The 14209-nt window shown below is 30.5% G+C and overlaps 1 protein-coding gene across 5 annotated transcripts in view; it reads right to left on the bottom strand.

Annotated features, from left to right (window-relative positions):
• unc79 (UNC-79 domain-containing protein) overlaps positions 1-14209 on the bottom strand; it is a 167990-nt gene that overhangs the window by 153511 nt on the left and 270 nt on the right. For all 5 annotated transcript variants that reach the window (XM_085812910.1, XM_085812912.1, XM_085812911.1 and 2 more), the window contains exons 2-6: positions 14130-14174; positions 12054-12174; positions 11421-11581; positions 9420-9590; positions 9218-9307 (exon numbers count right to left, since the gene is read on the bottom strand). In XM_085812910.1, coding sequence (XP_085669036.1) covers positions 9218-9307; positions 9420-9590; positions 11421-11581; positions 12054-12174; positions 14130-14151 — 565 coding nt within the window. In that variant the 5' untranslated portion in view covers positions 14152-14174. The remainder of the gene's footprint in view (positions 1-9217; positions 9308-9419; positions 9591-11420; positions 11582-12053; positions 12175-14129; positions 14175-14209) is intronic.

Genomic DNA, 14209 nt, shown 5'->3' with positions numbered 1-14209 from the left:
CCAATTTCTGACCCTATTCACAGACCCAAATGAGGTTGTTTTGAATATCACTGGTATAAAGGATTGAAAAGTATTACACTTATTTATTGTTGCTGTAGTACAAAATTAGTGAACAAGTAATACCAACAGAACTTTTTATCATTTACTTATTCAAATTTCTTAATATTCAGAAATATTTACTTCACTAATTAAACATATATAATGTAATTTCACACTCTGCTCAATTTCGTTAGTGCATAAAACAAATCTTTTGAAGCTATAATTACAATGTGAAGAAACCCAAAATTTAAGGGGAGGGGGGAAGAATCAAACATTACTCATCAATTGAATTCAGAACTGAATGAAAATTAAATACCACTGTGGAAATTCTCATCTTCAGCAGTTTTACAAAAATAAAGTAGATTATATAGGAAAACTGTACTACATCAAAATTTCAATTATAAACATTCACTGCACAAAGAATAATTGAGAAGAGAATTAAAACATGAAATTTTCTATAGCTTATAAAACGTAACTATGCACTACTCCTCAAGCAAATAGCATATATTTCTAGATGAAAACATATTAAATTTAGATAACAGATATTTCTATTCAAATGTAAATATACATAATTAATTCAGCTAATTTTGTAATAATAATGTATATTAATATTATTGTTATAAACAGCGAAGATGTTTTATACTATGTTGAAAGACAGTTAGGAATACAGAAATTCATTTTATGGTACTATTCCGTTTTGAGAACCGTAAAAAAATTGCAGCGAAAATGTATGCGCAAAACCGAAAAATCTAGCAAACACGCCCATTTAACAGTGCGCCAAATCCAGCGTACGAGCTGATTTCAGATTGCGTAAGTTTATATAGTTCTATATTTCTTAAGACGCCATTGAAATACTAGTTTAATTTTTAAATCCTTTTTTGATATCCTATAGATTTAACAATTTGCGAATTGCCCATGATGCAAAGTCTACAATAGAATTTTGGGTAAAGTGCAGAATCATCCACTGCTTGATACGTTTTTAAGAATTGCACATACTCGGTATCCATGTACACATCGACCGATTTTCACTTTAAAAAAAATCCCAGAATTGCACAAAAATGTCACTGTGCACACCCTTGAATTTATCTATGTACACATCGACCTATTTTCACTTAAAAAGTCAAAGAAAATTGACAAAAATCCAATTGTTTTTACCCTTGTAAAAAGCTGCAAACAAATAAGTGGGAGATTCTGCACTTTACCGAGAATTTTTTCAAAGAAAAAGCATCATTCATTATAGAAAATTATGTTTGAACAACCAACGAGATGAAACTATGCTTTACCGATAACTTGGTAGAGAAATAGCGATGCAGGCCCGCTACCGAGCTTGACGCGTTTTTAAGAATTGCACATTCTCGGTATCCATGTACACATCGACCTATTTTCACTTTAAAAAAAATCCCAGAATTACACAAAGATGGCACTGTGCACACCCTTGAATTTATCTATGTACACATCGACCTATTTTCACTTAAAATGTCAAAGAAAATTGCCAAAAATGCAATTGATTTTACCCTTGTAAAAAGCTGCAAACAAATAAGTGGGCAATTCTTCAATTTACCGAGAATTTTTTCAAAGAAAAAGCATCATTCATTATAGAAAATTATGTTTGAACAACCAACGAGATGAAACTATGCTTTAGCGATAACTCGGTAGCGAAATAACGATGCAGGCATCCATTCAGTTATATTTAGCAATTTTTATATAAATTATAATAATGATCTGAAATAGTTATTTACTCTTATGCTTCCATTCAGTTATGTTTAGCTTTTTTTATATAAATTATAATAATAAAAAAGTATTATATGAAATTAACTTTTCATCTAAATTAAAACATCAATCTTAGATAGCTATTTACTATTATACTTCCTTTCCTGCGTTAGGGTTACCACAATTATTTTTGGCCACACTGGCATCAACAATAGTTTGGCGATTTTTTACGGCCCTCAAAACCGAATAGTACCCATTTTAAAGATAAATAATATGTGTGTTATATTAATGGATTACATTTTTTTCAGGAATGCACGTCTGTATTATTACTGCAGATTTGTTGCTCATCTCTTCAATTTAATCTCACCATAAGCTGTTTTATTTTTTTAATCTGAAAAGTGGTAATAAGCATATACAAACTTGTCAAAGCAAGCACTTTAAGCTATAGTTTTTTTATATTACTTGAAAAATTAATAGCTTTTTTCTTTTTACTAAATTCTAGGCAACATGTTTTTTATGAAATATTGAGCTTTAACAAAAGTTTATACCCACTGCAAATATCATCTGCACAAACAGTTCACGTTGACATGCTTAATCATATTTTGTCAAACGATTGTTAGCATTTGAAAGAAAGAGACTTGCTTTAGAACACTGTATTGTGAAATTTGTAAAAAAATATCATTAAGTGCAAGGTATTTTAAATGGAACTATCAGCAGATTAGGACCATCATTTACTTCCAGTTCTGTTGCAAAAAGTGAGCTACAATGTCACCAAATCATGTGTACAGCTTTAGGTACTAATGTTGCATCATAAGACACAGTGAAGGTTCGGTACCGAAAGTTCAAAAATGAGGACTATGACATTCAAGAAGCAGATCATTCTGGCCAGCCTACTGACGTTGATAAGGCGTACTTGCAAGAACTTATGGAAGAAAATCAGTAAGCAACCACTCGAGAGCTTGCTAAAGAGTTAGACATTAGTGCCATTGCACTATGCATAGCATGAGCTGATTCAAGCAGATTAAGGACAGATGTGTTCGGGCCTGCACTAATCTGCTCAAATATTAATGCAAGGATAAAATTCTGGACTGGATCATTACTTGTGATGAAAAATGGATTTACTTCAACAACACAGGCCGAAAAATGGGTTGGTCTGTGCCCGTTGGCAGCATCACAAAACTCAATTTGACTAACAAAAAGCTCATGCTCTGTATATGGTGGGATTGCTAAGGTATTATTCATAAGGAGTATCTGGAAAAAGGTAAAACCGTCAACAGTGAAGTTTACAGCAAGATTTTAGTCCGTGCTGATGCTGCTGTCAAGGTAAAATGTCGAACTGAGTTCTGGTGCAAAATGGTAATGTTCAATCAAGGTAACGCAAAACCTCACGTGTCTGCATTCCCCAGCTGGACACTGTACGGACTCGAACGGGATCTTTTGAAGCACCCACCATATAGGCCCGACATCACTCCTTTAGAATTCTACCATTTTTCACAGCTGCAGCTGCATCTTGCTGGTGCTATCTTCCATTCTGCATGGGATGTGCAAAATGATATTGATCTGTTTTTGGATTCGTGGCCACCAAGTTTCTGGGCTGAAGGTTTTGGAAAACTACCAAAATGTTGGCAGCAGTGATTAATACCTGCACTAAAGGTACTGCTTTCGTGTTTTTTTTTTTTTTTTTTTTTTAAATTTTTTCCTAACTTTATTAAGAAGGTGTTTTGGTAAAAAACTTTCATTACAACCAGATATTAAATGAGTGTTGCTGAGTTCATAAACATTTATAACAATTTATTGGTACTTGCTTACTGTAGTGACCACCAAGACTTCTCACTAATCAACTGAGACAACTCACCACATGTTACATCTTATACCTCACTACATGTTACATCTCAGTTGATTAACAATTAAATTGGGGGCCACTATAATAAGAAAGTACCAATTTATTTATAAATGGATTTTTTTTATTCAATTATGCATATGCTACAACTAGCTGCCTGAAGAAAAGATAACTTTGTGGAGGAATTTTTAAAGAGAAAACAATTAAAACATTCATGCAATTAGCATCAGGAATTGAACAGTCAAAATATATCCCAAAATGAAATTTAACTGAACAATAATAATATTTTTTGAAACCTTACAAAATATGTGAATAAGTTAGAAACAGGATTATAAAATCTTTTTAAAGTTAAAGAATTATAATATCAAAAATTAAACAATATTCAGCAGATTTAATGTTACTAGAATACTGCTACAGTTGCCAAATACAGTAACCTATCCATATCATATCATGAATAGGACTGCAATGCAAATAAGTGAAAGAAAGAACACTGGTTTAGGAATTCTTTCTTCTATACTTTCAGTTGATTTAAGTGGATGAATTAGCAGCTGCTAATATGAAAATCTGCATTTAAGCTCCTATACCAGTGATTCTCAACCATTTTTGACCCATGCATCCCTTTCATCACTGCCAGAAGATCATGTCCTCCTTCTTTCCAAAGCTCGAAAAATAAAGCTTTTTTGGTTGATGGTCCACTAAAAATATCTGGCATTATTTCCGGCACACCTGCATATTAAAAATGTGAAAGTTGGGAAATATTTTTTAAAACATATTATTATTTTTATTTTATTTATAAAATTTATTTAGTGAGAGGGTTGAGCCCGTTTTCTTGAACAAATTAAATCAAAACAAGGTTTCAAAGTCACCAGACAAGTTCACATTTCGTTGTCAAATTTTAAAAGTCTTTCATGCTCTTTGGACTTGATTTCTGATAATGCTGAATATCCATATTCACAGAATCATGAAGATGCAAAAGGCAAAAGAGTTTTTAATAGCTTTCAAGTTGATTGCAGAAAACAAAATTTTGACAGAAAGCCGAAACTCATCCAAATTTTTCTCAAAGAAAGTTGAACTATAAAATTAATTGTTTCTCAAATCAATAAGCTTTTCTTTTTCTGCTATTCTCAAATTTGGTATCTTAAAAATTAACAAATGGGTTAATAAACCATTCATATTCATAAACTGAAAGCAAAAGAAGAATTGCTTTTAAATGAGGTTTGATATATAGCGATGGTGGTTGTAATTTTGTCTATTCCCCCTCCAACTCAGATTCATTGACATCTGCAGTCAAAATTTCCTTTTGATGTTTCAGATTTCTGCAGTGTTAATTTTTCTTCAAATGACTTTGATACTGATGTAATGATATTCTCAGATGAATCTTGAAGAGTTAAATTTAGAAAGTTCAGCTTTTCAAACAAGTTCAAAAGAAACTAAATTTTAAGCTCTCAAATTTTGTCATGAAAAGAAAATTCAAAAGATGCTTCTTTAAACCTCCAAGAACAAAATCACCTCTGCTTTCAGGTGTACGAGCCATTTCAAAGCTTTTCCCTTTGAAAGCCAATGCACTTTGGTGTGATACGAAAGCGTTTTTGTCATTGGCATCCATTAGCTGAGAGAGAATTTGGGTCTTATGGTCGAATCTAGATGAAATTGGCCATTTGGATGACTTGGTTCCATAAGTGAACATATCTGGAGTTAAAGATTTTGATACAGCAAACCAAAGCTTGAAATATTTTTTCTTCAGGCTTAAATACATTTTTTCTGTTGCCATGCTCTTCAAATCTTGGCATAAAAGACAATCATTCAAGAACTTTTCATCTTTAGCAAATCAAAAGAACAAAGGAGCTGTGTTTTTCCACTGACATCTATCGATTCATCAATCTAAAGTAACACGAGTTCATCGTCGTGCAATTCAAAATGTTAAAGAATGAACATTGATTTGTGTCATGCAACTGGATGTTTTTTAAAGTCTGAAGATAAATCTTCTATTTTGCATGGTAGTGCATCACTGGATAATGGTACTTTCTTGACCTTCACTATCGCTTCCTTTCTCAACATCATTTCGAAACATTTTCATCATTCGGAGAATTTTTCGAAAATGACAACTAAAGCCAAGTTGGTATCAGTGTATGCTTCTTTGTGTTGTGCTATTGTACAACTTTGTAGCTGACAATCAATCCCTTTCCTCGAGAGATAGTTTCCTCAAGATACACTTTTTTTTTTTTTTTTTTTCTGTTTTATTTTATTGCACTGTCAGGTTTTTCAAAATATTTTCTTAGTTTGTTTGACCTCTAGTAGTGAAGTTTCCAAATATCTTCTCAGGTTACTAGACATGAGAGCTTTGTTTACAAGCTTTTTCTTTTCTTTTCTTTTTTTTTTTTTTTTTTTTTTTTTTTTTTTCAGACTATACAGAATGGTATTTAAGGATCTTCCATTTCAATTGCAAAGAATTTGAATTCAATGCAGTCTTCTTTATACTTCCATTTGTTTCTTTGTTTATCTTCCATTTGTGAAGCAACAGATTTTATTAAATATTTATCTATTATGGCTAAATGAATAAAACATTTTTTAACTAGTTCACAGCAATGCAATCACATCAAAGAAATTTAAAGGCTTATTTATTTCACTAATCTTTTGATTTTAAGAAAGAGCCAATTTGAATCAATGTCAATTACAAAATTGGGAAAAAATAATATTAATTAAAAATACCAGAAAATTACCTTTAAAAAGATTTTTTTAGAAACCATTTTAGTAATTATAATTACTATTTAAAAGTGACAAAACCCAGGCAGTTTTAATTATTTGTCAAAATCCCCCATGGCGCATTTGACAATCTCTCTTGGTATACTGATGTGTGGTTGACACACAGGTCAAGAAATACTTATTTAGATGATTTGTTAATGTGGTTTATAAATTAAACAAAAAGTGTACAAAATGCTAATAAATAAATAAAAGTAATTTGTAATAAAAAATAATAACAAAAGTAGTAAAAGTAGGAAAAAAAGTAAAGGAATAGTACTTGAATAAAAGTAGTTTATATATATAAGGGACTTAAGTGTTTGTCTTGCCACTAGTTTATTGTTGCCACTTGGAAAAATGAGCATGGAAATTAATGTTTCCACAGTTTTTAATTAATATCTCGGCCGATTAAAGTAATACAAAGATGAGAATGGCATCGATGGATTCGGAGAATTTTTTGGAATCCGAGGATATGTGTCTCGAATTTCAATTCGATGCCATTCCGTAGATATTCGAGAAAAAGGAATTTGGCACCTAACCAAATCCCTCTAATAGGGAAAACCAAAGGAAGTGGAAAATGTAGGGGAAAATTAGTTTTTAATTAATATCTCCGCTAATTAAAGTCCCACGATGACGGGAATGGTTAAAATGGCGTGCCATGGACCTGCGGAAACCAACGGTGTGCTTCGCTAAGCCCAGGAGTCAGCTGTTTCAGAGATATGTTGTTACTTCCCCCCAAATATATACAGTTAAAAGTCTTTAATCCGGACGTCCATAATCCAAAATGATCTATAATCCGGACCTCAAAACTACAAACTTCCTATGCATGCGTAAATGCATAACGCATCTACACATGCGCATAATACGTTTACGCATGCACGTTTAATGTATAACGGACGATATAAGCTAAGCTAAAATTGTCTATTTCAGTTAATGTTGCAGATTGCATTGTTCCTTAATCTTGTAATTGGATCCTGCATATTATTTTTTGCAGACTGTTACAGCAATTTTATATAAGTAAGCTTGAACTTTCGATTATGTCAAAAAGAATTTCCGATTCTGGAGTTGCCAAAGGATCTACAAAGCAAAAGCATGTTTCGATGTCCATCAAACAGAAAGTGGAATTGCTGCAAAAAAATGGATAAAGGCATATCCTTTGTTTCTCTAACCATTCCGAAATCTGTTTATCAATTTCACGCTACTCTGCGGGGGGGGGGGACGTTGCGGCACGCAATGAACTGGAAGTTGATCTGTCAGCACTATCCTTATCTTCAGGGCAGATGTTTTTATTTTATTCGGCTTATAATTCCTTACTAAATGTAGTATTTCATCTCGATGTACTCTGTCTTTGATATGATTTAAATCAAATTCCTCGTCATTATAAATATCACGAATACACATCAAATAGCTTTCTGGTTGCAATTTTCTAATTTCGACTATGCATAATGTATGCTTTACGTATGCGCGTGTTGAAAGAAATGTTTAATAAAGTAAACATATAAATATTAAGCTTTTTTTTGTAAATTTTGATACCCTTTAGATCATAATTGCTCTTTCATAAATTACGGTTTCATATTTTTAATTTTATAATTTCTGCATGCCATCTTACCAGATTTAAACTGATGATCTATAATCTGAAATCGCCAAAGTCCCGACGAGTCCGGATTAAAGACTTTTGATTGTATATGCGGCTTAAGTGTCCGTTTGTCACCGATAGTTTATTGGTTGCTTGCGTAACTGTCCTAGCCAATGGGGTGAAGTTGCCAAAGCACAAGGTTGCCGTTTCAGTTGAGACATAGACAATTTCCTGCAAAACTTGTTTTTGCTATGACCATCAATAAGTCTCAGGGCTAAATGCTAAAGCATGTTGGCATTTTTTTACGTGAGCCTGCATTTGGACATGGTCAACTTTATGTTGCCTGTTCAAGAGTTCGTGAAAAAACGGATGTAAAATTAAAAATAGTTGATGGTCCTCTGCAAGGCAAGCTTAAAAATGATGGAAAGATCTACACAAGAAATGTTGTGTACAAAGAAATCTTTGACATGTGAATTAACATTTTATTATTTAAATCACCTTTATTTATTGATCTAGAGGTGGCTCTTAAGAAATGCACTGCCAGTGGTTTCCTTCATTGCACTCTACTTTAAGCAATTAAGCAAATAGAAGGGGGAATCCCGTGGGGCTGTAAGCAACGGGACGTCCTCGCCGCCTGCCCTGGGTAATTCAGTTTGAATTAGCAGACACCTTTGCATAAATCATTTTAATTACAATTTATAATATCTAGAACAGCGGTCATTTTGTATGACCGCCGGGCTTTCTAGTTATTGTATATTCATAACCCGAAACTAAATACTTAACAGCTAAATAAAAGGCTCACTGTATTCCCGCCATAAAACTACGAAATTCCCCCAGGACAGAATTCCTCCGTTTGAGAACCCCTAACATATACAATGTTATAGATCCGGATAAGGGATGCAATAGGCAAAATGGTGAAATAAGCAACTACAATCCCATGTCATGGAATTCATGTGGTGGCTAATACATGAAAAGACACAAATGTACTCAATAATGTCGAATTAAATTGGCAGTTTTATGCCTCTTGTGTAATACGGAGATAATCTGGTAAAACCAATTTTGAATTTTTGTATTTGTCTTGGATTTATTTTGGACTTAATAAAATAGGCATTCTTTCCATGAAGCTTTATGTATTGTTATGAATGAGATTTTTATGTGTTATTAGTGAGATTTTGCACCAGCATTTATATTTGACAAGTGATGTCCTATTAACAGAAAAATATCAAAAGTGCCAATTAAAATTTATTTTCCTTTAAATATATTTAGGTATCATGTTTTAATAAATTTTATATTTGAAAATATATAATACATACCAGAACAGTCTGTATATTGAAAAATCATCATTAATACAGCAGCAGTTGACATACTAGCATAACTGTCACTGTTTTGCTTTGGATCTTCTCCTGCAAATCAAAATTTTTAATCAAAACTATCATAATATAAAAGGAAAAATATGGAGATATTAATATATTTTTAGTAGTAGGATATAATTCACAAACAAGTATATAATCTTACTAAACGTAAAAGGAAGAAGGTGATTGCAGAGAACATCAATGATGTCTTTATGCAAAGAGCAAGGAAAGAGGGTCATTGTAGATGCTACAAGGTAAGGAAGCGTATCCATGAGTTCATGCTCCAAAAATGGTACTAAACATGCAAGAGTATGAAGTATGGTGTAACCAAGGGCTGAAAAGAAAACACTCAAATATATGAAGTAAAAGAAGTTATATAATAATTTTTACACTTTTTTTGCTATAATAAAGAATTAAAAAAATAGTGACAACACAAATTTCTTTGTTTAAAAGACCTAAATTTACATTAAAAATATACTTAGAATACAATTCAATATTTTTAAAAATTTACCATTCTAAATTTTAAAACAGGGCTTTGAACCAGAACTGAATCGAAAACAAAAAAACCGGAAAAAACCATTATTTTGGTCGGAACGAAAACTGGAACTGAACCAAAAAAAATATCAGTTTATTTTGGTTTAATATATCTTCAGTCATTTTGCTACCACAAACCAATTTGTCAATATTTTCTAATTTAATGCATTTCAATCATAAACGCGGAAACACAATCTTCTATTGAAAGCGATGAAAATGAAGACTATTTAGAGACTTTTTTAAAATGTAAAGAATTGACAATAAAAACACATAGATTCCCTATTTCTACCGAGATTGACATTGAATTCACTTTATATAATTTTGACAATGTATGAAGGGTTGATATAAAACATATTTTAGATTTCTGGGAAGAGAATAAAATTACCTATCAGCACGTATATAAGATTGCAATGGTGGTTTTGGCCATTTTTTGGGACGGAACGAATACCGGAACTGAACCGATATATTTTTTTTTTAGTTGAACCAGAATGAAAAAAATTACAGTTTGAAGACCTAGTTTAAAAGAATGTTTACACTATAAAAAATTTTTAAAAAGAAAATTCATATAAATATTTCCTTTCTCTTCTTATCCAAAGAAATCCCACTGCTGCAAACTTCTAAAACTAAGCTGTAAACTTCAGCTATAAAGATTCATCTAAATAAAATTAAAATTTGAAGAATTTCAGTTTTTAAAGTTCTGGCATTTGTTTCTACATTTCTGTTTAGAATATGAAATGATATAAATAGAAAAATTTTCAAAATATCTTTTTTAAAAATTATATTACTATTTGGATAAAATTAAAAAACAGAAATATACACAGAGTTATCAATCTATACGCTACTATGAAATTTTGTAATAAACATTATATTTTATTCAGAATGCAAATGAGAAGAAATTTTGTAACTAAATATAAAGTATTAGTAAAGCTACTTATAACACTCATAATATAAAATAAAACTGTTTGAAAATATTAATAAGGAGTCTAGACAGAATGACTTTTTCAATTATTACTTTACATCACATTGAACAATGCATTTTTAAAATACTGAATAAATATGAAAGATTTTAAATTTCATTGAGTGGTAATATCTTTATCATCAAAAATATAATTTTACTGCAAACTAAAATCCATGCATTTTAAAAAGACTTTTCCTTAGATTAGTTAATGAGCATAGCTCTTACACTATATGTGAGAACTTTTACATATTTAACATGAGAATGTGTAGGTTTATTAAGTGCAATATTTACATATAATTTATTACCTACATTTGTAAATTTCAAATTTATTGCATATTTTTATAATCTTTACTATAGCTCTGTAGAACATGATAATTATTAAAAAATAATAAAATAAAATGTTTTCAGGAATAAAATAATATATAAAATGTGATAACAAATTTTATAAGCAAATTACACTGTTCAGAGGATTTAAAACCTAGGAAATATAAGATCAATGGCCCAAGTAATTTCAGAAATAAAATGTCACAAAATTATCAAAAATTTAATATTACCTCTTTCTTATTACAATTCAATATCTTACACACAAAATAAAATTAATTTTATATGCTAAAATAATCTTAAAAAATTGCTGTATTTTTACTATGTTAAGTAAAAAATAAATATTGTTACCATGAGCCCCATGTTGGACCAGAGGCACAGCATCAACTAGCTCAACAAGGGCATTATGCAGTGTTTTATAATCTAAGCTAGGAAAAAGAGAAGTGCGGGCAGCATCTTTTTCTGGGGACCGTAGCATATCCAAAGAAATACTCGGAACATCTTTCAGAACACTGACGAATAAGAAAATTTTAAGAGCAAGCACAAAAATTACTGTCAGCAAATTAAGGAAGTTCTAAAATGCTAAAACAACCAGACATACTAAAAAATAATAATAATAAATTTTTTAGACATAAAAATAAATACAGATGCAAACTAATTAAAAAAAAACAATTTTTAACATACAGTAAAATCTTTATTTAATAATAACTAATTTATTAACACCTTCTATTTAATGAAAATACTGAAATCAGAATATAACTGCATTTAACAAGTTATTTTTTTTCTTCATTTTGGACACCTAGGACTAAAGAAAAAAGACAAATAAGCAAACAGCAAATATTTCATCTGTCTCTCTCTTTTTTTTTTTTTTTTTTTTAAATGACCATTTTAAGACAAATGCACAAAAAAATAAATAAATAAATAAATAAAATAATAATCATTCTGAAATTACAACATTCATCCATAAAATTTAACTTCATGTACCTCAATAAAGTTTGAGAAAAATACTTTAAGGTGTTTGCTACGTCATCCCCAGAAGGTAAAGGAACAAGGTTATGCTTGATTCTTGCATTATAGTGCTGTAGATTATGGATTTTAGCTGTAACTACAAAGAAAGAAATGAAAAATATAATAAAGCAATCAAAAGACAGCAAAAGTTAAATTTTTTTCTGATGATATAACAAATAAGAAATGCTTAGAAGTTACAGACACAAGCAACTTTCTTTTTAGTGTTTTTTTTAACTACTTATATGTTTGATAACACGTATTTATTAGAAATATATTACTTTAAAAATAATTTAAAATTTTGTAATAACTTGTTTTTTAAAATATGTATAAGAGCAAATAATGTATTAATCGTGTGAAGAAACTAACCAGGAACTTATTTTTGGTAACTTCAAAACAAAAGCAGAAACAGAAAGCTGCTCAAATATATTACACAGACAAACAATTTGGCTAATCTTTGGAATATGGTAACAGGTAGTTTGGCGACATTTTGGTAAGGCAATAAAGGTTACTAGCTAGGACTTTAGCAGTGTACATGGATAAAGTCAAGAGTGTGAACAATGCCATTTTTGTGGAATTCTGGGATGTTTTTTTAAGTGAAAATAGGTCGACTTATACATGGATGATACCGTGTATGTACAATGCTTAAAAACGCGGCAAGCAGTGGGCGATTCTGCACTTTCTCCCAATTTCGCACCTAATCTTCGTCATGATTAAGCACTTTTGTTCCATAAAAGTTCTAGCATAAGCATAATTCGACTAGCAAATTGTTGGAAAAAAAAATGTTGAGTTAAAAAAAAAAAGCCTTTACTTCGTGAAAACAAAATGGCGTTCAGAAAAAAAACTAGCAGGGTTGGTCGTCAAATTTTCGCCAAAAAATCTCCAAATTACCATAATCCAAAGATTAAAATAAACAATTTATATGTAAAATTAACGTAGAAAAAAAAAAAAAAAAAAAAAGTTGACTAGCATAAATTTCAAGCAAAATAATAAAGCTTGGTTTGAAGGACAAAGTCATAGAGGTCCTTTTCTGTCATGAGCAAAAAATTTCTGAAAAAATAATTTTGTTCCTGAAGAAGGGAAGCCATTTCACTCTCAAAATCAAAAGCTTTATTTGAAATTTAGGCTCTAGTGTAGAATTGGGTGACCCTTCGATTAGCAAAAATTTTCTTTTTAAATTTTGGCGATGAAACCTCACTTCTGGTTACCATGATAGTTTTAACTTTGTTTTAGCTTTCTGATTTTATTTAAATGAAAATAGATTCATGTGTATATGGTCAAATTTAAGGCAGTGCAAAATGCCTAGTTTGTGCAATTCTATGATGTTTTTTTAAGTGAAAAAAAAAACTGATGTGTACACGGACACAGAGTTTGTGCAATTCTTTGACTTGCACAAATTTTATTTTTGTTTTGTGTAATGGCCATCCTGAAACTGCACCGAGCTTGGCCTCAAAAAAGAATTGCCAAAAAACAAGGGGCACCCAATTGTAAACTTTTACAAAGTTTACATCAATCAAACTTTTTTTTCTTTTAAATCTCAATCATATATTTTAGATTGGGCATATATCTCTTCTATACAGAGTCTGAAATTTAAAAATATGTACTTCTCTAAGGAGAAAGTTAGTATTACACATGCACTGATAAATAGGCACAAATGCAAACTAAAATAACCAGAATTTTACCACTTTGAAAGAAAATATTAAAAGCACAGTATAGTAATTATTTTGCAATATATTACAAAGCCCACAAAATGTCAAACCAAAAAGGAAGTCTTTTTGAACATAACCATAATAATATTAATGCAACATGAATTTATTACAAATTACATTGAGTTACAAAAATTTATTACAATTATATGTAATCTCAATCTTTTGAAATTTTTAATATTTCATAAATCACTGCACTTATAAAGCATTACAAATTAAATATCACTAAATAAATAAATAGCAAAGTTCTGGAAACATGTTAATCATTATAATTATATTCAGATAGTTATACTATTAAAATATTCAGTCTTATAATTTCAAAACTTAAATATAAAATAAAATAACTTACAAGCAGCTGCTCTGGTCCCCATGATTAAGTTATCTCAGGAATTTTCTGGTGGAATAAAAAATTCATAATTGTATGCAAAA

Source organism: Stegodyphus dumicola, chromosome 3, assembly GCF_044657685.1.
Source record: "Stegodyphus dumicola isolate Sdum_Otavi_A_Nest chromosome 3, ASM4465768v1".
NCBI classification, from domain to species: domain Eukaryota; kingdom Metazoa; phylum Arthropoda; class Arachnida; order Araneae; family Eresidae; genus Stegodyphus; species Stegodyphus dumicola.
Note: the sequence above shows the minus strand (reverse complement) of the source record. Positions and strands in the feature narration are given on the sequence as shown.